Below are 24,257 nucleotides of genomic sequence, written 5' to 3'. Positions count from 1 at the left end.
TAAGTTTGTGAATAAAGTTTAATGAACCATTTCATTAGACACCCTTTTGATAACTAGATTAAACCACACACCAAGAAAAATTAGATGTAAAAAAAACTTTTAAAAATAAAATTGATTTTATATGGTCCAAATAAAGTGAGTTGACATTTACAAAACAACATTTATTCACGGTACTGCAATGAGGTGAGGTGCAGGGTTTGTGAGAGGTTTTAATCTGGATTGTGCTTCAGAGACATTAAACACTTTCCTGGGCAGAGAACGATAAAACAACGTAGTGAAAAGTGCAACGCGTGTGCATCAGCAGCACGTCTGAAGGTTAGTTCTATTGATGGAGAGGCGGATTTGAGCGAGGGGCCCTAGGAGACATTTTTAATTCATAAAGCTGTCAGTGCTGCCGAGCAGATGGCTGTGGAATAAAATGGGCGTTTAGTATAAAAAAGGTCAGCGGCGTCCTACTATAAATGATCGTAAACATGCTACAATTTGACAAGGTGACACAACGTCAGCTCACAGGGTCGAAATAAGGCCAGGAAGCGTTACTGTGAGACAGACACACACACACACACACACACACAGGATTCACACACTCAGATCAACACAGAACATCTAGTGAACTTTTACCCACATTCCTAACTATATACAATGTGTCAAAGCAGAAAAAAAGGATACATTACGGTAACATAATTTGTAGTTTCTTTGAAAGAAGTCTCTTCTGCTCACCAGTGCTGCATTTATTTAATTAAAAATAGTAAAATAGTGCAATATTATGGAAGCCCGTTTCTGACACTCAATAAAAAAAATTAAAAGGAAATTGAGACTCTTAAATCTCACAATTCTGACTTTTTCCCCTCACAATGGCGAGTTTACATCTTGCAATTCTGACTTTTTTTCTCAGAATTATGAGAAATAAACGTACAATTCCAAGTTGAAATTAGAATTGCATGATATAAATTCACAATTGTGACTTTATTTCTCAGAATTATGAGATATAAACTCACAATTGTGAGTTAAAGTCAGAATTGCATGATATAAATTTGCAATTATGAGTTATAAAGTCAGAATTGCAAGATAAAAACTCACAATTGTAATTTTTTCCTCAGAATTATGATATAAACTCACAATTGTGACTTTTTTCCTTAGAATTACAAGTGTACATCTTGCAATTGGGACTTTTTCTCAGAACTATGAGATATAAACTCACAATTGTGATTTAAAGTCAGAATTGCATGATATAAATTTGTGATTGGCACTTATAAAGACAGAATTGCAAGATAAACATTCACAATTGTAATTTTTCTTCCTAAGAATTGTGAGATAAACTCATAATTGCGAGTTAATGTCAGAATTGCGAGATAAAAACTCACAATTCTTTTTTTTCTCAGAATTGAAAGTTTATAATTCGCAATTCTGACTGTATAACACAATTGCGAGTTAAGTATGAATTTTGAGATATAAACTCGCAATTCTGAGAACATATGAGTCTTTTTTACCCCTCAAAATTAGACTTTATAACTCACAATTGCAAGTTTATCTCACAATTCTGAGGAAAAAGTCAGAATTGCGAGTTATCTTGCAATTCTGAAATTATTTCTCCCACGAGTTTATCACATAATTTTGAGAAAAAAAACATCAGAATTGACTATATCTCACAAATTTGACTTTATAACTTGCAATTGCGAATTTATATCTCAATTCTGAGAAAAAAAAGTCAGAATTGCGAGTTTATAATTCTGACTTTATAACATGCAATTGTGAGTTAAGTATGAATTTTTAGGTATAAACTCCCAATTCTTATAACATCAGTCTTTTTCAGCAATTCTGACTTTATTTCTCACAACTGTGAGTTTATATCATGCAATTCAGAGAAAAACATCAGAATTGTCACAATTCTGACTCTATAACTCGCAATTACAAGTTTCTATCTCATAATTCTAACTTGATAATACGCAATTGTGAGTTTATCTTTCACAATTGAGAAAAAAGTCAGAATTGCAAGTTCGTATCACACAATTGTGACTTTTCTCAGAATTGCGAGTTATAAACAACTGCAATTCTGTTATAAACCATTGCAATTCTCACTTCATAACTTTATAACTCACAATTGCGAGTTTATATCCAAATCAGAATTGTGAGATAAAAACTCACAAATGCAAGAAAAATTTAATAAGATTACAGAGAACATTTCGGGGCGCCAAGAGGATTATTTGTGCTCTCCTTCCCTCCCTTGAAGAACTGTATACATCCAGAGTAAGGAAAAGGGCTCAGAAAAATCACTCTGGATCCCTCACATCAATGTCATCCCCTTTTTGAACTTCTGCCATCTGGTCGGCGCTACAGAGCCACAAATACCAGGACAGCCAGGCACAAGAACAGTTTCTTCCCTTGAGCTATTTATTTTATGAACAGTTAAATGTTCCAGACCCAATTGTGCAATAAAAATATGTACAATAACCTTATATTTATTTGTTACCACCTACATCTCACTACATCCCGGCATCTCATTCTATTCTATACTATTCTTTTTCTATCATCTGTAGCACAACTGTATATACAATTTATTTATTTTCTTAAATCTTATATTGCAATTTTTGTCTACTGATATTTACATATGTGTATTTTTTTATTCTCATCATATTTTTTATTTTCTGTGTGTTGTTGTCGTCTCTGTGCACTGGAAGCCTGTGACACTAAAACAAATCCCTTGTATGCATAAGCATACTTGGCAATAAAGCGGTTTCTGATTCTGAAAAAAGTCTAAGGACTAAGTTATTTCTCATAATTCTGAGTTTATATCACGCAATTCTGAGATAAGAAGTTGCAATTACTTTTTTTATTTTTTATTCAGTGGCAGAAACGGGCTTCCATAGTTTTCTATATGAATACATGTTAAAATGTCATTTATTTCTGTGATGCACAGCTGAATTTTCAGCATCATTACTCCAGTCTTCAGTGTCACATGATCCTTCAGAAATCATTCTAATATACTGATTTATTATTATTGTTAAACAGTTGTGCTGCCCAATATTTTTGAGTAAGCAGATTTTATTTTTCAGGATTCACAGATGAATAGAAAGTTCAAAAGAACAGCATTTATTTGACATTAAAAATAAGTAACATGAGACACCACTAATCTGGCAAGTATGAATGCACACTTTGTATTCTCTGAATACAGAAATGAAAACACTGAGAAACAGACAGTAACAGCTATTCAAATGACCTGACGGACAGCAGGTTAGTTATCTGCAGTTCCTGTTTATAGCTTAGACAGGAAGACACTCCGACCAGCAGCACGTAAAACCACCAACTGCAGTTTGATTTTAAGTAAACATTCCTTTAAATAAGCCGTTCATTCTGAAATTAGACAGAAATCAAACCTAATTCAGACAGGAGGTCAGCTAAATTTATGTTTTCAGTCTCAACTCTCTCTGAGCAATGAACCCGAGTTGCACCAGCACGTCACCTGTGAGTTTAAGGATCTCATGAACGCAGATGCAGATGAGATGGTGATTATTCAGCAATCAGGAGGCGCTCGAGTGCAGCGAACCTGCCATAAACCAAACCAGCGGGAAACGCAGAATCGACTGACGATGCCATCTAATGTGCCATATGCAGTCAGCGAGGGAGACGGGACACTTGCTTCCTCTAAGTGCTCAATTAACTAGACGACATGATCCTGTCTGCACGCTGCACATCTGAAGGCACAATTTGCATTAAGAACACTCTGTTCACTTCACTCATTTAGCCAAAATGTCACTCTTACTTCATCCGAAAGGTACAAATCCAACCCGTGGGGTGCAATTTAAGATAACAGAGTAGAAAAAACAAAAAGTGTGCATGCATATTTTTTTCCATGCACAGAATACCTGGACAACCTACTAAATTTGCTGAAATAAGCAGTATACAGTTTTTTAAAAACGCTCCATGTTATCAGAGCATGCATACATAATTTTGCATCATTACGGCATAAAGAAAATACTACAACTGATAATATCCTGTAACACTGTAGATCAAATGGTGCATGCAATTTCCAAGAAATGCATGATTAAATGCAATGCAAGTCGCTTGGATAAAGCATCTGCCAATGCACAAGTGTAAATATAAATTTAAAGGATGTGCTTATGAGACATTTACTTTTTTTGACTTTTTTTTTTTTTTCAGAATTGAGATATAAACTCACAATTGCAAGTTAGAGTCAGAATTGCATGATATAAATTGCAAGTTATAAAGACAGAATTGCAATTCTGACTGTATTTCTCGCAATTTTGAGTTTATATGACACAATTCCAAGGAAAAAAACATCAGAATGGTCTTTATGTCTCACAATTTCGACTTTATAACTCGCAATTGCAAGATTCTATCTCATAATTCTGACTTGATAACATGCAATTATGAGTTTATATCTCACAATTTCGAGAAAAAAGGTCAGAATTGTGAGTTTGTAACATGCAATTCGGAGATAAAAAGTTGCAATTACCTTTTTTTTTTGTTTTTATTTAGTTTTTTTTTTTATTCATACAACTGGGACTTTTTTTTTCTTCTTCTTTGTTTTTTTTTTTTTTTTTTTTTTTTTTTTTAAATGCCCCATTTGTTATCAGAGCATGCATAGATAATTTTGCATCATTACGGCATACAGAAAATACTACGACTGGTAATATCCTGTAAAACTGTAGATCAAATGGTGCATGCAATTTCCAAGAAATGCATGATTAAATGCAATGCAAGTCGCTTGGATAAAAGCATCTGCCAATGCATAAGTGTAAATATAAATAATTTAAAGGTTGTGTTTGAGACATTTAAATGAAATTCGGTGCCGTGCAGAATTGCAAGTTCATATCTCACAATTGTGTTTTTTCTATATATAAACTTACAATTGCAAGTTAGAGTCAGAATTGCATGATATAAATTGCAAGTTATAAAGACGGAATCGCAATTCTGACTGTACAATTTTAATTTTATATGACACAATTCCGAGGAAAAAAAACATCAGAATTGTGACTTTATATCTCACAATTTCGACTTTATAACTCGCAATTTCAAGTTTCTATCTCATAATTCTGACTTGATAACATGCAATTATAAATTTATATCTCACAATTTCGAGAAAAAAAGGTCAGAATTACGAGTTTGTATCATGCAATAGAAATAAATAGTGGAGACAATGGAGAAAAAGTTGCAATTACCTTTTATTTTTTATTCAGTGGCAGAAATGGGCTTCCATAGTTTTCTATGTGAATATCTGTTAAAATGTAATAAAATGAAATAAGCAGTATACAACTGGGACTTTTTCGTTCTTTTTTAAACGCCCCATTTGTTATCAGAGCATGCATAGATAATTTTGCATCATTACGGCATACAGAAAATACTACAACTGATAATATCCTGTAACAATGTAGATCAAATGGTGCATGCAATTTCCAAGAAATGCATGATTAAATGCAATGCAAGTCGCTTGGATAAAAGCATCTGCCAATGCATAAGTGTAAACGTAAATCATTTAAAGGTTGTGTTAAATGGAATACGGTGCCGTGCAGCGGTCGTCTGCTTGCAGAGATAATCTCATGACTTAAAGAGTGTAATAAGATTACATTCCTGCCTTTATGATGTTGAGATGATCTAACGGGCTCATGCATTCATGACTGACAGTCACGCTCAACAGCGTTTATTTAACCATGACTATGAGCATTTCAACACTGTAAAGACCCGTGGAGGAACAAATCAAACAATCTTTACAAGAACAATAGATATTGTGCAAGAACACAATGTGGTGTGTTACAAAACAAGATACGGTCATATAAAATTGAATGTCGCAACAGATCACAAGCAGCTCTTCCTGTAAATGACAAGTCTATTTAAAGTTGCAAGTGTTCGCCAGCATTTTCATTTCTGAAAACTGACTTTTGCTATGATGCTTAGTTCCCTATTTGAGTGTTTAGAGGAATAGTTCACCCAAAAAAAATGTAAATATGCTAAAAATGGCTCACCATCAGGCCATCCAAGATGGATGAGTTTGTTTGTTCATCAGATTTGTAGAAACATGTCCTTCCATCACTGTCTCACTAATGGATGTGAATGGGTGCCGTCAGAATGAGAGTCCAAACATCTGATAAAAACATCACAATAATCCACAAATAATCCACACCACTCCAGTCCATCAGTTCACATCTTAAGACAAAAGATGAAACAAATCCATCAATAACACATTTTTAACAAAAATACAAGTCCTTAAACCATAATAACGCTTCCTCCAGTGAAAAAGTGGTCTGGTCTGAATCAGGAGAGAAATCTGCACAGATCAAGCTCCGTTTACAAGCCAAAACATCTCTAAACAAATATGTGGCTGCACTTATAAAAATGATTTTGTGATAAAGTAAATACTTCGGAAAAAACTAAAGTAATTTCTACATTAAATTATTTATTTATTTATAAAGCTTGTGGAAATTAAAGTCTGAACTTACAAGTATATTTTACTTGGAATCATTTGTTCTGTTTACAAAGGTTTTAAGTAACTATTAAAGTTATCATCTCATTGTTCCCATCATGCACCGGGGCTTGAATAATTAAGAAGGTTACATTTTTCACTGTTTTCAAGTTGAATTCACCCCGTTTTATGGTTGCTTTTTTTGTTAGGTTTAGTGACTTGCTATTTTGTGACATCTGGGGTTTATTTTTGAATCAATTCATACTCAAAATGATTGTTACCATCATTGTGTATTGTGTACCAAGTATTGAGGTCTCTGTCTTCAGTTGGGTAATAACACTTTTAAGTAGACTTAAAATCTCAAAGAGAATAATAAACTGTCTGCTTGCTTACTTGCATGTTTGTAAGTGAACTACATGCTTCAATAGCATGTTTTTTTTCTTTGAGTAAAGTTTACAAACCATGAGTAAAATGTACTTGAGTACTGCAGAGTAGAAAACACACATCAAACTCTTACTGGTCATGTTAAATGTTCTTATTTCCTTTGGTAATTTTATGTAACTTAGTCAAGTAGATTTTACGTAATTCCATACTTAAATTTTACTTGTGTGCAAAAACTTTCAAAACAAAAATTAAGTAAATTTTACTTGTTTTTTAAGTGTGGATTTTGATGTGACAGACAACAGGAGGTGGACTTTTTCCACTGGAGGAAGTGTTATTATGGATTTTGGACTTATAGTTAAAAACATCTTAATTAGGGTTTGAGCAACGGTGGTGCGAAGACCCTATTGGTATTGTTTAATTTCTTCATCTCCAAAAATAAAATTGCATTTTTGAGGGCCTAAATATGTTAAAAAGCTCATGAAACTTTGCACACATGCCAAAAGTGGTGAAATGGCTCAACAGCGACACCTATAAAATTTCAATGAAGTGCCCCTCAAGCTACGAAATTCGACAGACACATGTAACACACCAAAACCTACAAAGAAGTCCCTCGGTACAAAATCCGAAACCCAACAGAAAGTCTGTTATTTAAAATTTTCTATGCAAGTTTGGCATTTTCAGGCGTTGTATTTAAACTAAAGAGATCAACAACTAATTTGGTCAGTGTAATCTAAAGCCCACTGTGACGTTAAATTGCAAAGATCTTGAGTTTTCATTGAAGGGTGTGTCCGTGGCGGCCTGACAAACTTTGACGTTTCTCCATGAAACAGGAAGTTGTTATAATTCAGGCATACAATGTCCAATCTGCCCCAAAATTCATGTTTGATAAGAGTCCTGTCCTGAACACACGCCTATGGCCATGTTTTACGCTGTAACAAACTCCTCGTACAGACTTAATGACAACAATATTATATTTGGTCAGTCTAATCTAAAGGGCTTTGCGATGTTAAATTGTGAAAATCTTGAGTTTTTGTTAAAGGGCGTGTCCGTGGCGCCCTGACAAATTTTGATGTTTCGCCATGGAAAAAGTAGTTGTTGTAAACCAGCCATACAATGTCCGATCTGCCACAAACATCATACATTCGATAAGAGTCTTGGCCTGAACACATCTAAACGTCATATAATCATAGCGCCACCTGCTGGCAACAGGAATAACACGTTTTACACTTAAACATGCAATGTCCCATCTGCACCAAACTTCATATATTTGATAAAAGTCCTGGCCTGAAGACATATACATGCCCATATTCAGTTATAGTCATAGCGCCACCAGCTGGCAGCAGGAAGTTTGGCACATATTAATGACTTTGACATATTCCTCCTATATTTACCACTTTAAATGCATATTGCTCACCATTTGCCGTTTTCCTAAAACCACCAGGAGGTGGCTGCAGCTTTAATGATGGTTTTACTTCTTACAAACACCCAGCTTTTGGCTTCTCAAGAGTGGTGTGGATTACTCGTGGATTATTGTGATGTTTTTATCAGCTGTTTTATCAGCACCCATTCACTGCAAATGATGAATTGGTAAGCAAATGATGCAATGCTACATTTCTCCAAATATTATGAAAAAACAAACTCATCTACACCTTGGATGGCCTCAGCACATTTACAGCAAATTAAAAATTTTTGTTACCACCTTTGCACTGATCAGGAAACTCATCAGCTGAAAAAAGACGAAACTTTCACTATAAAAATCTCATGCACATTTATGCACAGATACTCCAGCTACTTTATTTGCCTGTTTTAGAAAAGAGACTATTTGACTGATTTTCACAAGTGACTAATTATTTATAGAAATGTCAATGTCCACAGGGCATAGAAACATTATGAGGCCTCATATATCCATAGCAGTAAAAACATACATATACATTCCCATGACCGTCTCCTCTTGAGAATAAGCAGATCTATACTGTCTGTTCTGCATCTGATTATCATGTGTCCTCTTCCTGTTTATGCCCAGAGGGAACCGGCTGTTCGTTCGTCCCTTCTGTCATATTCTGTCTCTCAAGGTGGTTCAACTCCACAACCACAATGATTCTGTCTTATAAAAACAGTCTTGTTATTTTATAAAGGAGAGTTGAAATGACATTATGGTGAATAAATACAGGTTTTATTTTTGGAAAAATCAATCCTTTAATCCTAGTCAGACTTTAAAGCTCGGGCTCAGAGCTCAACAAATGCTGACGAGCGATATTAGACTACAGAAAGCATGGCTCATTGACTTTTTCCTCGAGCATATCGGAGTCATAATGCTTTACATTTTCAGCCTGCCTGCTCTAGAAAGCAACTAATATATGAGTCCATATGTACAAGATACTCAAAAGAGCTTCATCTGTGAGCAGTTTCTTCAAAACGTTCCAAACTTTCAACTCTGCAAATACCTTCAGGAGAGCGTGGAGTTAGTCATGCCTCAGCATGAGATGCAAAACGTTCAGCGCGTGTTAAAACAAGCCTGTGACGAGACCCTCTCTGGAGTGCAGCACAAATGAGAAGCAGTGCTAGAGCCTTGAGCCTAAATTAGACATGCATCTCGACATTTATATTGCATTTTCTCAAATTCAAATAAACTGATATGTATTTAAAGAAATAAAAAGTACAATGCATGTTATGCATCAACTACACACATATGATTATAATGTTGTAATGTTAGAGTTGTTTGAACTTCTAAAAACTGTCAATAGCATATTTAGGTCATATTTCACACCAAATTCAAAAAGAAAATAATAAGAAAAAACACGTTGCACACACACACACACACTTATAAATAAAAAAAATAAATATTAATTTTATTAAAATTACATATTACATTTATGCATTTGGCAGATGTTTTTATCTTATCTTTTAACTTGCATTGCATTAAAAGGTATAGGCTACATTTTGTAATATAAAATAAAATAAAATAAACACTACCAGTCAAAAGTTTTTGAACAGTAACATTTTTAATGTTTTTTAAAGAAGTCTCTTTTTTATGACCCAAAGTACATTTAAAAAAACAAACAAAAATAAATAAATAAATAAAAAAATAACTAAAATAAATAAAAATAAATATTTTACTATTTAAAATGACTGTTTTCTGTGAATATATTTTCAAATGCAATTTATTCCTGACTTCAGAGCTGAATTTTTAGCATCATTTTAGCATCCAGCCACATGATCCTTCAGAAATCATTGTAAAATTCTGATTTGCTGCTCAAAATATTATTATTATTATTATTATTATTATTATTACTATTATTCTTCTTCTTATTGTTGTTGTTGTAGAAAACAGCTGAGTAGATTTTTTTCAGGTTTCTTTAAAAAATAGAAAGTTCACAAAAACAGCATTTATCTGAAATAGAAATCTTTTGTAATATTATAAATATCTGTATCATCACTTTTGATCAATTTAAAGCATCCTTGCTAAATAAAAGTATTAATTTGTATAATTCAATAATAATAATAATTTGTTAATAATAATAATAATAATAATAATAATAATAATAATAATAATAATAATAACAACAACAACAACAACAACAAAAAGTTAAAATAAATATTACAAAATAAAATAATTTGCAATACACTACCAATCAACAGTTTTTTAACACTACGATTTTAAATGTAAAATGTTTAAATTTTTTAAAGAACTCTTTTCTGCTCACCAAGCCTGTATTTATTTGATTCAAAGTACAACAAAAACAGTAACATTTAGAAATATTTTTTCTATTTAAAACAACATTTTTCAATGTGAATATATCTTAAAGTGTAATTTATCCCCAAGATTTCAGATCTGAATTTTTATCATCATTTTTAGCATCCAGTCACATGATCCTTCAGATATCATTATAATATTCTGATCTGCTTCTCAAAAAATTTTTATTATTATTATTATTATTATTATTATTATTACTGAAAACAGCAGAGTAGAATTTTTTCACAATTCTTTGATAAATAGAAAGAAAACAGCATTTATCTGAAATAGAAATCTTTTGTAACATTATAAATATCTTCATCATCACTTTTTTTACTTTTTAACATCAATTTAAAGCATCCTTGCTAAATAAAAGTATTAACTTGTACAATACATTCCTCTTTCTCCCTTGATTTTGGTGCAAAATGTCACCTGGACTTGTGAGATTCACCCCAGAGCTCTTAAGAACCTTTAGAAGAAAATGAGCAATCAACACTTAAAGTGGACGTCAGTGATCAGCTGAGGCTGAGCAGCAAATGCAGTTTGCTTAAGGAGCTGAAACGAGTTTCTCAATCGCTACTCGCTGTGCGTGAATGACGTGGACAGAGGGTGAAGGCCTTGAATGATTCCCTGTCCTTCTGATTTACCATTGTCTGTTAGACACGCAGTGAAAAAACTCTGACAGGATTGATGTCCCCGTCAAACGCTCAGGACACAGCAGCGCGGTGGGACATTGACTATCGATTCCTGGATCGACCGGCGGTGTTTGCGCATGCACGTACGCTTCATAAAACATCTCATCCGTGCAAGATCTTCTCCACGACCCGGTCAAAGCGAAAGGTACGGTGTGTGAAATGAACCATCACCATGTCGCTGAGAAGGACGGATTAGGATAATAGTGAAGGTATATACGAGTTAATAAACAGAGATTGTGCTACACTGCTTACAGCATTAGATATTTTTGCACATTAGGGATTTTGCATATTCAGCACGAAGAAAATAAGCTGAAACTCTATTCGCAGCGCTGCCTCTGCCATGTGTGAATGCCATCACCTGTTAACGTAGGTGTTAAAATGAATGTGTTAAAGAGACAGTGCACATAAAAAAAAATTTAATTCCGTGAAATTTAACTTACTCATCTTGTTCCAAACCTATATCACTTTCTATTCCTTCTACTTAATATTTTCCCTTTATTTCTTTCTACAATACTTGGAAAAATGTTGGGATTCAAACAACTCAGGACCCCATGAACTTTGGTAGAAGCTTGTTTCCACCACAGGAAAATAAATAAATAAATAAATTCAACTTTTTCATCTCACAATTCCTTTAGACAAAAGGACAATTGTAAAAATCAGAAATGCAAGATATCTTCCAATCCTGAGAGGAAAAAAAAAGTCAAAATTGCAAGATATAGAGAGAAGTCAATTGTGAGATATGCAGTTATGTTTTTTTATTTTTTATTCTTCAGTGAAAAAATAAAAAATAAACACAAATTGTGAGAAATCACCCTGTAATTGCAAGAAAAAAAAAAGTCTGAATTCTGAGTTTCTCTCACAATTCTACTGTTCAATAATATTAGACTTTTATTCTGGTGGATTGTAGTGAAGATCTTTAACTTTCTGTGTTTTAATAAATAAATTGTATTATAATAATAAATTGTATATAATAATAATTAAAAGATTAAAAGTCAGAATTTTGAATATTGTGCAATTTTGAGATTTTCTTTCTTCGAATTGTAAGAAAGTTTAAATTATTAATTTTTTTATTCAATTTTTTTTTATATATTCTTGCAATTCTAAGAAGAAAAGTCAGAATTAAGAGATATGAACTCGCAGTTACCTTCATATTTTTTATTGTGTGGCTGAAAAAAACAAACAAACAAACAAACAACAAAAAAAGGCAGAATTTTAAGGTAAAAAGCTGCAGTTTTTACTCTGTAGCAGAAACAGGCTTCCATAAACTTTATTGGTATGCATACACACACTCTTACAAAAATTAAGACATTTTTTAAAATATAATGAGGGTGAGTAAATGCTGACAGAAATGTTAATTTTGGGTAACTATCTCTTTAAACACTGCAGAAGGCTTTAGGCATGGAGCGTGTGCGCGCGCATGTGAGAGATATAATGTGAGAGGTGCAGAGATGGCTGGAGATGGAAAGCTCTTTGAGCAGCGGGTGGAACGGAGCCAGTGTTGAGAGTAATGCAGAGGAAAGGGAGGTGCTGGAGCCATTAAGAGTGGAGTTTGAACTGCTGCGGCAGCACACCGGGACACACCGTCCAGCCCGACTACTGACCCGTTCCCAAACCCTATCCAAGTCCAAACCGTTTCCCTGATGTCAGCCCATTCCCTCTGAGAATATTTCTTTCGCTCCCCCTCTTTGCACTTGTTGGTGAGTTTTTAAATTAATTCACTGTTACGGTTCGAACTGAATCACAGAAAAACTTGAGTTCTGTTTTATATAAGTTTAAAAGTTTAAATGCACTAAATTACATAGTTTTGCATTAATTTAAAGGGTTAAATGCACCAAATGGCGTATTTTTGCATTAGTTTTAAGATTTAAAAGCACCAAATTGCATATTTTTGCATTAGTTGAAAGAGTGAAATGCACCAATTTGCATATTTTTTTTGCATTAGTTTAAAAGTTTAAAAGCACCAAATTGCATATTTTTTCATTAGTTTAAAGGTTTAAATGCACCAAATTGCATAATTTTGCATTAGTTTAAAAGTTTAAAAGCACCAAATTGCATATTTTTGCATTAGTTTAAAGGGTTAAATGCACTAAATTGCATATTTGTGCATTAGTTTAAAGGGTTAAATGTGCCAAATTGCATATTTGTGCATTAGTTCAAAGGGTTAAAAGCATCAAACTGTATATTTTTGCATTAGTTTAAAGGGTTAAATGCACCAAATTGCTAATATTAACAACAACAACAACAACAACAACAACAACAAGCCTGATGCATCACAAAAAAAGAAAAAGAAAGAATTTCTGGCCTTTTTTTTGTATGAGGTTTAATTAACTCACATTTGATCATACAAACCCCTATGAAACTACTTTCTTCATGTCTTAAAATGACTTGAATGTAACTCTCCACCCTTACCTAATTAAGTATGTGCATATTAATGAATAGTCTCCGCCACTACTCGGTCCATTTACACAGGGTTGTCTACAAAACCATGTACAAAAATGGTAATGCATTTTATTTATTGCTGTCTACAACGTCAGATTTAGCCTTTGGCTTTACTACGTTATCAAACAGTTAATAATGTTTTGCTAATGTTACACAAACAATGTTAACCCTTTCAGACAGCTAATGATATGCAAAACCCCACCTCTCAAGTTGACAGGATTGGTTACTTCTGTACAAAAAACAGGCTGTTTCAATCCATGTTTTTGGTTTCAGAAAAGAAAAAACTAAAAAGAAAGTGTTCAGCAGTGATGTGGACTGATGAATTTGCACATGGGCTGTCGTATTTAAAACACCAGACTACAATATTAAAGTTGATTTCACCACAGGCGCTCTTTAAATTTTTCTAGATCTTGTGTGCACTGATAAAAACAGTTGGCATGCATTGCCTCATTGTCAAAATGGCTGCTATATTTATCAGTCAGATTGATATCAGACAATCACAGTACTAAAATATTCATTATGTGTATCTGCTCATGCTTTAACAACAACAACAACAACAACAACAACAACAACAACAACATTAACTTACACAAAGCTGCATTCAAAAAGTCATAAGTGAATGCACACATATGAGGTTCAAATACAAAACCATGCAACGAAGACATGCACGCTTTCACCATGTGAAAAGTCTCACACTGTCCATCAAAACAGATCTGGACGAGACTGCTGACGCTGCAGTGCATCGCGAGTCATTTACATTAAGCAAATATTGATCGACGATTAGTCAGCTAGTAAAATGAGTAGTCGTGGAAGCCCCAACACATCTCAACTGCTGTAAATATGCCAACATGTGCTGCCACCCTCAAAAACACAACATCAGCAATCATTCACCAGCTTGTGGGCGAAGCCGTTCCGGTAAAAGGAGCCGCACAAAGCCTGTTGAGTCAAAGTTAAGTCAGAGAAACGCAGAGAGCAAAGGGCAGCCACAACAAACACTTCCTGGCTTTCATTTAAAGGGAGGAAAGCGCTGTGCGTGTTTAATGTACACATGGCTCAGCTCAGCTCACTGTGTTTATGTGTGTGTTTTACTAAGTGTGGACAGTATGAACACGGAACATGGCGTCCTGAGCTCATGCATGACCGGCAGAGGACGTGTTTCTGAAAGCACAGCGATGCTGAACTGAGCTGTAGGATCTGGTTTCATTGGTGGTTTGTGGTTGGGAATGTTTTAGATTTCTCTCAACAGATATGTCGAACATGAAGATATCATTAAGACAAAATGAAGTTAAAACTAACCTTATTTAACAGTCGTCTTAAAAGTTTCTGCACTTATTGTGCTTAATTCATCCATGCATGGTTGATGTGAAAGTTTTTGGTACAGTGCAAGCACAACAATGCATTACAAATTAACACACATATATATATATACACACACACACACACTCAAAAGTTTGGGATCAGAATTGATCAAAAATACAGAAAAAAACTATAATGCTGCAAAATGTTATTGCAGTATAAAATAATGTTTTTTATTTTAATATACTTTAAAATATAATTTCTTCCTGTGATGCAATGCTGAATTTAAATGCACCAAATTGCACATTTTTGCATTAGTTTAAAGGGTTAAATGCACCAAATTGCATATATGAAGGTTTAAATGCTGAATTTTCATCAGCTGTTACTTCAGTCTTAAGTGTCACATGATCCTTCAGAAATCATTCTAATATACTGATTTATTATCAGTCTTGAAAACAGTTGTGCTGCTTAATATTTTTTGGAACCTGTGATATTCTTTTTTTTTTTTTCCAGAATTCTTTGAATAAAAAGTTAAAAAGAACAGCATTTATTTAAAATAGAAATCTTTTCTAACAACATACACTACTGTTCTAAAGTTAGGGGTTGGTAAATTTTTATTTTTTATTTTTTGAAAGAAATTAATACTTTTATTCACCAAGGACGTGTTAAATTAATAAAAAAAAAAGAAGTGAAAAAGTGATAGCATAGATTTACATTGTTAGAAACGATTTATATTTTAACTTCTTATTCAATTAAAGAATCCTGAAAAAAAGAATCACAGGTTCCAAAAAAATATACCTGGCAGCACAACTGTTTCTAAAATTGATAATTCTAATAAATCAGTATATTAGAATGATTTCTGAAGGCTCATGTGACACTTAAGACTGGAGTAACAGCTGATGAAAATTCAGCGTGGCATCACAGGAATAAATTAGATTTTAAAGTATATTCAAATAAAAAACATTATTTTATATAGTAATATTTTGCAGCATTATAGTTTTTTTTCTGTATCTTTGATCAAATAAATGCAGCCTTGATGAGCATAAGAGACTTCTTTAAAAAAACATTACAAGTCTTACTGATCTCAAACTTATGAGCAGTAGTGTGTATATATTTTTCTTTTTGCCCATGCATGTTCAGACATTAAAATTAAACAAAAATTTACAGCAATTCAACAAGGGTGCAATGCAGTGCAACTTAGAGAAATGGTCAACTCCTTAACCTCATACTCTCTCTGTCCATATGTCAAGGATTTTAACCCAGTAATACAACATTATTCCTGAAAATACAACTGGCACTGTGCAAGTTTACAGCACAAACGTCACAGTTTCCTGGACCCGTTTAGCAGACAGACGGTCAGATAACGTCTCTGCAGAATTCACTGAGAACAAACACGCATGTGCAACATGACATTAAACAAGAGGAATTAAATCAAGACTGCACATTTAAAACTGCATTCAGAAACCAAACAACAAATTCAGTTTTTTTTATTTGTGTTTACTAGTTGTGCATGCACACATAATTAAAATCCTTAGAAATGAAATGCAATCACTACAAGTGATACTCATCTCTGATATCGACTCATGTATAAAGAACGTTTCTGCTCCAGTGAGTCAAAACAGCAAGATCTTTCAATGTTAATATCACATTGATCAACACTGACATGCAGAACCACACTGGTATCTCTATGCAGTTCTCATTTTGGCATATCCTTTTCACACCGCAAAGTCTCAGCAATTTAAAGACTTTCAACACATGATCTGAGGAGACATTTAAGTGCAGGACGAAGCAGCCGTTGAACTTTAATACTTAGTTTTAAAGGTTTTATTACATCACTAGTGATGACTGTCTTAGCAAACACTACTGATAAAAGCTTATTATGACCATGCTAAATTTTGCATGATTTTGCCTCCAGGTCTGATGCAAACTGCACATGCAGAGAGAGAGAGAGGGAGTCTGTTAAAGGTAGGATTCCCCTGTGTGTTTTGATAATTGAAAGTGAACTTAAGTCTCATTTCCCTTTAAAAACTCCCTTCTTGATCTCATCCACAGTCGGTTAAAAGTCATACTTAGCCATTTCAACAACGTTTAAAGATTAACTTCAATCACCAGCGAGAGCCTGTTACAGAATTAAAGTTCAATCCAGGCCACAACGGCTGGGGAAATTCCGCCTCAGAAATGCACAGCTTCACCTGCCTTTCCACTGGATTTGAATACTGTGTGAAAAAACAATGAACGGCCGATATTACACTAAACATCCACAGCTATCTCATGAAAACATATACAGGCCATATTTCAACATAATATCAAGAGAAAAGATCAATTATAGCCTATTTTATGACCTTTATTTACTTGCTGGTAAACAGTAAAACTTGCAACGCAAAGGTCATGGGTTTGATTCCTTGATAATGCATGAACTGAAATCTGAATGCATAAATGCAAAGCATCTGAAATATCATAAATGTAAAAAAAATGTCAGATATAATCAGTATCTGAGTATTCCCATGATTCAGAATTATTTTTAATACCGTAAAACTATTCAGTGTATTAGAGTAAGAGAAGTTACTCTAATATTGTTCCAATTAAATCAGCAATTATTTAAAACAATATTGCACAAAAAAATTAAACTGATGAAAATCTACTCACATTTTTTGCTTCTTCATCAGATTTATAGAAATGTGTCATTCCATCACTTGCTCACCAGTGGATGTGAATGGGTGCCGTCAGAATGAGAGTCCAAACAGCTGATAAAAACATCATAATCATCCACGAGTAACCCACACCACTCCAGTCCATCAGTTAACATCGAGATGACAAAAGCTGAAACAAATCCATCAAGACGTTTTTAAGTTTTTTTACTTAAAAAAAAAAAAATGGACTGGTCTGAATCAGAGAAATCTGCACAGCTCAAGCACCGTTTACAAGCCAAAACAGCTTTAAATAAATATGCAGCTGGATTTTGATGTGAGAGACTACAGGAGATGGACTTTTTCAGTGGAGGAAATGTTATTATAGATTATAGCCTAGTGTTGTCACAAAACCAAAATTTTGACTTCGATCCGATACCTGACTAAAATATCACGATACTACTACTGAACCAATACTACAAAAAAAAAAAAAAAATAGAACAGCACTAAAAGTAATTGAATAATAGATGATCCAAATAGAGATCATAGTTATTATATCCATTAAAACAAAGCATTTCATTAAAATAATAATAATAATAATAATAATAATCATCATCATATGCCAGTGCCACTACACAGGATTATGGTGAACAACTACCGAGACTACAGGTATGTAGAGATCTTGGTAAGTTAACTTAAAGGATAAAGCCAAATCTTATTTCATGATATAGTAATTTTATTTCACAACTTATATCATGACATAGTCATTCTTTATTTTATTTTTCTTATTAATAATAAGAACCTAGATGCAAACTAAAGGACAACTACAACAAAACAAAGAAACAAATTAAATAAAGAGGGCCCTATGAAATGTTTCTTTTTTTTACATTTAAATTTTTAAGGATACATTAAAAAATATATTAATCAAAAAGCATGTCTAATTAATTGAAAGCATGAAACTTGCCAAATTTAACAGGAATTTATTAAAAATGTAACAATTACATTTTTAAGGCCCTATGAAATACATTTTATTTTTCTCAAATTCATCTGTTTTGCATGAATTTTCTGGATTCTATTTTAATCGTTTCATTACATTTTAACATCAAAAGCATGTCTAATGAATTTATAAAGATAATTAGATTTGATAAAGAATTTATTTATTATAGGCTATTTATTTCTCTTTTGTCCAGAAATACTGTGTTGTGTATTTACAATTTTCTGGTAAAAAAAAAAAAAAAAAAAAAAAAAATTATATATATATATTTATTTTCTGGTGAATCTTCCTTAAACATTGTTTTGATAATATTTTTATTCGTAGTAGTACTATCTTTACATTAAGTAATATATTAATATATTTCTGACTGTCAAGTTAAACCGAACTTTTATTTTGACGGGTTGCTGTGAAGACCTTTAGGGTCTTTATTATATGACGACAGTTTTCCGCAAAAGAAACGTTGAAATGCTCAAGAAGTGACTCTCAGAGCAGTTCTAGAGATTACGTTCACGTGTTCATATACTCGTATATTGAGGCGGCAAAGGCTGAAAACACTGCGAGTGTCACGCGTATGTGCGTAGTAAACAAAACTGGGCATCTGCACCATTCACTAACACAGACACGCAGAAATACAGCTCTTATTAAAACGCATTCTTAAAGTACCAGTACTAGTCAAATGTGGAATCGTACCGTTTTTAAAAGCAGGGTATTGCGATACTTTACCGGTATATCGTGCAACACTATTATGGTCTTAAAGATGGATTTGTTTCTTACAAACATGCATCTTTAGGCTTCTCAAGATGTTAACTGATGGACTGGAGTGGTGTGGATTACTTGTGGATGATTGTGATGTTTTTATCAGCTGTTCTGACGGCACCCATTCGCTGCAGAGGATCCATTGGTGAGCAAGTGATGGAATGACACATTTCTACAAACATCTCAGACGGCCTGAGGGTAAACACATTTACAGCAAATCTTATGCAGTACAACAAATAACTAACTTTGCCCAACAGTGTGAGAACAGTGTTTCAAATGTGCACAATGCAAAAAAATGTTATGGTCCTAAAAATAGGGTTCATTTTCTTATTTAGTCATTCTCTCTTCTGATTTTGAGGTGAAATCTGACCAGAACCTGTTCTTGACAGGTTTCCTGAGATTCAGCCAGTTTAACCACATGACACCGGTGTTTATGAAACATCAGATTACTGAGCAGGTTCTCAGAAAAACAACAACAAAAAGACCCACATGACGACTCAGCTACTCGGAAATAATCATCTCTTGCGTGCATCTCTACACCTGATCAGAGAACTCCCTAACCGCAACCTGTTGGTTTCCTCGGAGCACGTCTCAGTCTCACCACAGCTGCACCAGCATGTTAGCAAGCATCTGTAAAAACGGCCTGCGCAAAACTGCACCAGTTTAGAAAAGAGCTTCAGTATGCTCTCTCCACTGCAGGAAACAAACCACTAGTTTGGTTGGTTTAACCTATTAAGCGGTGGTGTGACCTAGTGGTTAAAGACCTGTGATCAGCTGCATAAACACAGCCGCCATGCTTCAGAACTAGTCTGACCAACTAGCAGTTAATCAAGAGGTAACCAGTCTTGCATTTCGGCTTCAAATAAAGCCAATCTACTTGTTTACGTAACTGACTTAAAGTTATGACCAGACTTAAAGAAAAAAACAATGATGTATAAAAAGACTTGGTTATTTATTATGCAACTGGACACTGGGCTGGTAACTAAAAGGTTGAAGGTCACCTGATTGCTTCATCCCTTAATAAACCAAAATACTGTTCCACTACAAGAAAACAAAACACTAGTTTGGTTGGTTTAACCTAATAGGTGGTGGGGGATCTTGTGGTAAGAGATCTGGGTTGGTAACTAAAAGGTTGAAGGTTTAAACTCCACAAGCGTTGATCCATGAACTATCACTATCAGTTGACAAATAATACAAACAAGAGTTTGATACTTAACCATTAATAACGTTTTCAAACCTGTATTCACATATGTATTTGCATGTATATTAATAACAGGTGGGTATAGATCAGATTTAGCCAGCTAGTTAAAGATCTAAACTGGTTGTTGGTTGATATTCATGTGGACTAACTAGAACCTGTAACAAGAAAACTTTTAGTCACTTTTCACTTGAAACTAAAAGAACTAAAAGTTCAAACATCTCAAACGTATATATATGCACATTTACATAAACATTTGTATTTTTATTAACAAAAACGTTGAAGTAAAACTTAAAGGCCACAATATAACAGACTTGTTTGTATATTTACATAGGTAGTTGACACATATCAACCACCAATAACAGTCAGCACACTGTGTACGGGTAAGTTTAACCAGCTGTTGCCAAAACCTGTAGCCAGAAAACTGTTTGCTGTAAACTAGAAAGTCTAAGGTTCAAACTCCACAAGCGTTGATCCATTAACTATAACCACTGTAACTTTGATCATGACATAAGATGGGTAGTTGACAAACGTGAGGTTGAGCTTAATAACCTCTCAAACTTACATGAACACATTTACATTAATAACATAAAAATGTAAAACTGCAAGGACTTTTATGTGTATTTATATGGATAGTTGACATAGATCAACGACCAATGACAGTACACTGTGTAAGCATCAGTTTATCATAACAGGTGGGATGTGGTTTAACCAGCTGGTTAGACACAACAACAGTTTGATGCCAGAACCTGTAACCAGAAAACTGTTTGCTGTAAACTAGAAGGTTGAAGGTTCAAACTCCACAAAGGTTGATCCATTAACTATAACCACTGTACATTGATCATGACATAAGATGGGTAGTTGACCAACGTGAGGTTGAGCTTAATAACCTCTCACACTTATTAAAATAAAAATGTGAGACTTTGAGGACATTTTTGTATTTATATGGCTAGCAGACATAGATCCACTAGCAATGACAGTTAGTAACGGTGTATGGGTCAGTTTATCATAACAGGTGGGTATAGATCTGGTTTAACTAGCTGGTTAAATACACAACACATTTACATTAATATTAACATAAAAATGTGAAACTTCAAGGACTTATATGGGTAGTTGACAAATATCAACCCCCAATGACAGTCAGTACACATTTTATGCGTTAGTTTATCATAACAGGTGGGTATAGATGTGGTTTAACCAGCTGGTTAAAGACACAACAGGTTGCTGCCAGAACCTGTAGCCATAAAACTATTTGCTGTAGACTAAAGGTTTGAAGATTAAAACTTCACAAGCGTTGATCCATTAACCATCACCACTGTAACCTTGATTATGACATAAGATGGGTAGTTGACAAACGTGCGGTTGAGCTTAACCTCTCAAACTTACATAAACATATTTAACATTACTATTAATATACAAATGTGAAACTTAAAGAACTCTTGTGTATTTATACGGGCAGTTGACAAATATCAACTACCAATAACAGTGAGTTAACCGTTTATAGGTCTGATTTAACCAGCTGGTTAGAGACACCAAAATAGGTTGATGCCAGAACGAAAACTGTTTGCTGTAAACTATAAGGTTGAAGGTTCAAACTCCACAAGGGTTGATCTATTAACTATCACCACTATAACCTTGATCATGACATAAGATGGGTAGTTGACAAATGTGAGGTTGAACTTAACCTCTCAAACTTACATAAACATTTACATTAATATAAACATAAACATGTTAAACTTCAAGGACTTTTTTGTGCATTTTTATGGGTAGTTGGAAAAATATCAACCACCAATGACAGTTAGTACACTGTTTATGGGTTAGTTTATCATAACAGGTGGGTATAGATGTGGTTTAACCAGCTGGTTAAAGACACAACAGGTTGCTGCCAGAACCTGTAGCCATAAAACTATTTGCTGTAGACTAAAGGTTTGAAGATTAAAACTTCACAAGCGTTGATCCATTAACCATCACCACTGTAACCTTGATTATGACATAAGATGGGTAGTTGACAAATGTGCGGTTGAGCTTAACCTCTCAAACTTACATAAACATATTTAACATTACTATTAACACACAAATGTGAAACTTAAAGAACTTTTGTGTATTTATACGGGCAGTTGACAAATATCAACTACCAATAACAGTGAGTTAACCGTTTATAGGTCTGATTTAACCAGCTGGTTAGAGACACTAAAATAGGTTGATGCCAGAACGAAAACTGTTTGCTGTAAACTAGAAGGTTGAAGGTTCAAACTCCACAAGGGTTGATCCATTAACTATCACCACTATAACCTTAATCATGACATAAGATGGGTAGTTGACAAATGTGAGGTTGAGCTTAACCTTTCAAACTTAAATAAACATTTACATTAATACAAACATAAAAATGTGAAACTTCAAGGACTTTATGTGTATTTACATGGATTGTTGACACATCAATTACCAGTTAGCACACTGTGTTTGGGTCAGTTTATCGTAACAGGTGGGTTAAGATCTGGTTTATCACTGAAACTGGTTGTTGCTCAGGTGCACTAGAATCTTAACTACTCAAAATCTTACCTGCGAAGAGATGAGGCGACAGGTGAGCAGGTAAAGATCCGATCAAGAGTCTCGGAGTGCCGGTTGACCGCTCTCGCTCCCCGCCGTTCTCCTCCGGTGTGCTGTTACCGGACTCCTGAGAACTGTACGCTCCCGAGCTCGGTATATTAATGCTCGACTGCGGTCGTGCGCCCGGGCCACCGGTGGAACGCGTCCTGGAGCCCTGATAGTTTGCGGCTGACGACGAAGACGACGACGGTGACGATGTTGCACCTGAGGCGCCGTGCGCGGGATGATACCTCATCGCCACAGCCGCCGTTCTGCCGCTACCGCCGTTAACGTTATTTGACGGTAGATCCGAGCCCGAGTAGGCTCGCGTGCGCCCGTTGGCAGCGGGACTGCTCTGTTTGGCCCCCATGCCAACCTACACTTCCCTCCGGTTTTAGTGATTAAAGACAAACAAACAAACACACGCACGCACACTGACAGCAAACGGGAAGCGTCGCCTGTTACATCTGACTCGTCCGACGTCACGCACGCGTCAGCGAAACTTTTGCGAAGGGCTTTAAATCGCTGTCAGCGCGCTTGTTTTTGCCTCACGCGCTGTTGTTTTCTAACTAACGTCCTCTGGGCCATGTCCTCTCGCCTGGCGTGCGTGGAAAAGTGAAGCTGTGGCACGACGTTTTCTTTCTAAACTGCGGACTGACGGCTGTTGTGCTCACGGCGGGCGGTTATTACACAAACTGAACGTGTTTAACTGCAGTACGTGCTGAGTGCGAAAGCGAGCAGGGGGCGGGGCTTAGCCGGCGACGTCATAATCCCGGGAAATAAACCCTAGCTGGTGCTCCCTCAATATGCTGCTGCTTTCTATTTTCGCACGCTTATCTGCTGATGTTGTTGTGGTTTATGGCACATTTAAATTAAAGGATACAGGGAAAACGTTTGCTTTTTAAGTATCCTTATTTCCGTTTAAAACTCATAGCACTTTATTGATAATATTGTATTACAAACACCTTAACCAATACACACAATAAAAAGCAGCGACCGAAAACAAGTGGCAACAATGTTAATAAAATAACATAACTTTAACATATTTTTTTTTACATCACTAATTATATTCACACTCAAGTCCATCCATCTTTAGTGATTATTGTAAGTAAAATGTTTTGCTTGATTGAG

At 34.7% G+C, this 24,257-nt stretch overlaps 1 protein-coding gene across 2 annotated transcripts in view; it reads right to left on the bottom strand.

The window, feature by feature from the left end:
- znrf2b (zinc and ring finger 2b) overlaps window positions 1–23,875 on the bottom strand; it is a 75,342-nt gene extending 51,467 nt beyond the window's left edge. Inside the window, exons 1-3 of one of the 2 annotated variants that reach the window (XM_051131488.1) lie at window positions 23,100–23,875; window positions 17,612–17,785; window positions 15,957–17,181 (exon numbers count right to left, since the gene is read on the bottom strand). In XM_051131488.1, coding sequence (XP_050987445.1) covers window positions 17,655–17,785; window positions 23,100–23,496 — 528 coding nt within the window. In that variant the 5' untranslated portion in view covers window positions 23,497–23,875 and the 3' untranslated portion in view covers window positions 15,957–17,181; window positions 17,612–17,654. Of the gene's footprint in view, window positions 1–15,956; window positions 17,182–17,611; window positions 17,786–23,099 lie in introns of those variants that run through there. The other variant, XM_051131487.1, reaches the window with a different exon arrangement.
- Window positions 23,876–24,257: the final 382 nt, after the last annotated feature.

The sequence above is a fragment of the Labeo rohita genome, chromosome 16 (genome assembly GCF_022985175.1).
Source record: "Labeo rohita strain BAU-BD-2019 chromosome 16, IGBB_LRoh.1.0, whole genome shotgun sequence".
NCBI lineage: Eukaryota > Metazoa > Chordata > Actinopteri > Cypriniformes > Cyprinidae > Labeo > Labeo rohita.
Note: the sequence above shows the minus strand (reverse complement) of the source record. Positions and strands in the feature narration are given on the sequence as shown.